Source organism: Empidonax traillii, unplaced genomic scaffold (genome assembly GCF_003031625.1).
Source record: "Empidonax traillii isolate 1590-97213 ecotype Southwest subspecies unplaced genomic scaffold, ASM303162v1 scaffold1981:size74362, whole genome shotgun sequence".
NCBI classification, from domain to species: Eukaryota; Metazoa; Chordata; class Aves; order Passeriformes; family Tyrannidae; genus Empidonax; species Empidonax traillii.
The window spans coordinates 8,003-10,342 of NW_020957174.1; the positions used below are offsets into that span (position 1 = coordinate 8,003).

At 52.1% G+C, this 2,340-nt stretch overlaps 1 protein-coding gene across 1 annotated transcript in view; it reads left to right on the forward strand.

Annotated features, from left to right (window-relative positions):
• Window positions 1-2,340, forward strand: part of LOC114071364 (attractin) — a gene marked incomplete at its 5' end in the record, with an annotated part of 71,126 nt that overhangs the window by 6,959 nt on the left and 61,827 nt on the right. The window contains one exon of the mRNA XM_027909187.1: window positions 1,418-1,511. Coding sequence (XP_027764988.1) covers window positions 1,418-1,511 — 94 coding nt within the window. The remainder of the gene's footprint in view (window positions 1-1,417; window positions 1,512-2,340) is intronic.

The window sequence follows — 2,340 nt, forward strand, 5'->3', positions numbered from 1 at the left end:
ACTAATGAAAAGTGTGTTTCCCTTCACAGAAGACAATTATTTTGTCGAATTTTCATTCAGGCTCCTTGTTCCCCACAATAAGCCTTTATGCTTCTTCCTATTTTGCTCCGTGTTGCTGCTAGGAAACCACTCACCCACCTCTGAGAGGCACAATTAAGTGTCCCTGATACAATATTCTTCCATTATGTGGCAACAGAAGGAAAGGGCACATCAAAAGGAGCCCTGAAAATAAGGTCCAAGGCTGGCAGGAATATTCAGGATGGGGCCTTTATGTCGAAGAATCTGCTGGTACCTTGAGTGGCACATTAATGAGAGGGAAAATGTCTCTTAACAAGGAGGCTCTGCACTTTCAAGCATCCTGTTCCCAGCAGGCCCAGGGGTCACAAACAAGGGATTTTCTCTTTGTGCACTTTTCTCTGTCCTGTTTTTGTACCCTCTGCCATGCACAGCTGCAGGTGGATGCACCTTCCCTGGGAGAACAACTCCTTAAAGGCTGAAAAAGTTGTTCTGTCCACTCTTCTCCAGTGATATCCCAGGCAACTGCTTGTGTTGTTTTTTTGCTCTTATTTGTTGATTTGGGTTTGGATTGGGTTTTTCTGCACGTTCCTCCTCTCCACCTTTATGAGTAAAGGTCTCAGAGTGTGCCAACATGAGCATTTAGTCTGACCCAGGAGCGTTTTTGGGAAGCAAATCTCCCGTGTGGGGACACCCTGGGTTGGATCTCGAGCAAACTCGGGTCTAACTCTAAGCTGGGCTATTTTGGGCAGGCCCCAAACCTGAGGGAAGTCCAGGACTTCTGTGCTGAGTTACTTCAACCACAACCCAGTGGCATCCACCTCAAAGTTCTCCTAAAATACACTGGGGGGGATGTGCCCCAAATTCCAACACGGCCATCATCTTCTTGGCACCAGATGTTTTCTGCTGGCACTGTTGATAATGACATCCCCTTCTCCATAGGACTATTGACACATTATTTTCTCCTATTTATTTATTCCTGGAAAAGGCTTTATTTCAATTTCCAAACTCCTCTCTCAGGAGCTCCGAGCTCGGCCGAGATGTCTCAGCAAGCCCCAAACTGTTCCAAACGTTGCTTCCCTTGCCAGCCACGACACCCCCACTGCTGTCTGTCAACGGGGGGAGGAAGTTCAATAAGTTTTTGAGGCTGAAAAGCTCAGTCTGGCGATGATTTCCCACAAACATCAGCGGCGGGGCCGCGCTCGCTCCGTTTTGACGCACGGTTCTATTTCTGGCTGCACGAAAGGAAAGCAAAAGGGCACCAAATGGGTTTTCATCTGCACGTTAATTGTTGGTGCAGCTCAGTTTGGCAACTGAAGGGCTTAATTGCTGTCGGGTTTGTTTCTCTTTGCCTCACTGAGTGTTGTGTTTTCTCCTCCCCCCCCGCCCCTCTGCTCCACAGCCTGCAAGTGCAACGGCCACGCGTCCGTCTGCAACACCAACACTGGCAAGTGTTTCTGCACCACCAAGGGGATCAAAGGAGATGAGTGTCAGCTGTGAGTTTGTTTCTTCGTTGTTTGAAAGCAAAGAGTCGTGTCCGTCCCGCCATGGAATGCCCCGGCCACCCCAGGAACCCCTCCTGTCCCACCATGGAACCTCCCCTGTCACACCATGGAATCCCCTTTTCCCATCATGGAACCATCCTGTTCCACCATGGAACCCCCTATCTCACCACAGAACCCACCCTGTCCCACCATGGAATCTCCTTGTCCCACCATGGATCCTCCCCCTGTTCCTTCCTGGTGGTGTTCATGGTGTCTCTGCCCATCTCTCCCCGCTGATGGTTCAGTGGCTGCTCTGAGGGTGCAGCCAGCTGGGCTTCCCCTGGGAGGGTGTCCCAAAGAATCCTGAAGAATTCCATTTTTACGAACGTTTCGGCTGGGAATGTTACACGGAAGGGATGGAGAAATGAAGCGCCCACCCCTCCCCAAACTGTGCATGGAATCACAGCATGGTTTGGGTTGGAAGGGACCTTAAAGACCATCTCATTCCATGAGCCACGGGCAGGGACACTTCCCACTATCCCAAGTTGCTCCAACCTGGCCTTGGACACTTCCAGGGATCCAGGGGCAGCCACAGCTCCTCTGGCCAACCTGTGCCAGGGCCTCCCCACCCTCCCAGCCAGAAATTCCTTCCCAATATCCCATCTATCCCTGCCCTCTGGCAGTGGGAAGCCATTCCCTGTGTGCTGTCCCTCCATGCCTTGTCCCCAGTCCCTCTCCAGCTCTCCTGGAGCCCCTTTAGGCCCTGCCAGGGGCTCTCAGCTCTCCCTGGAGCCTTCTCTTCTCCAGGGGAACCCCCCCAGCTCTCCCAGCCTGGCTCCAG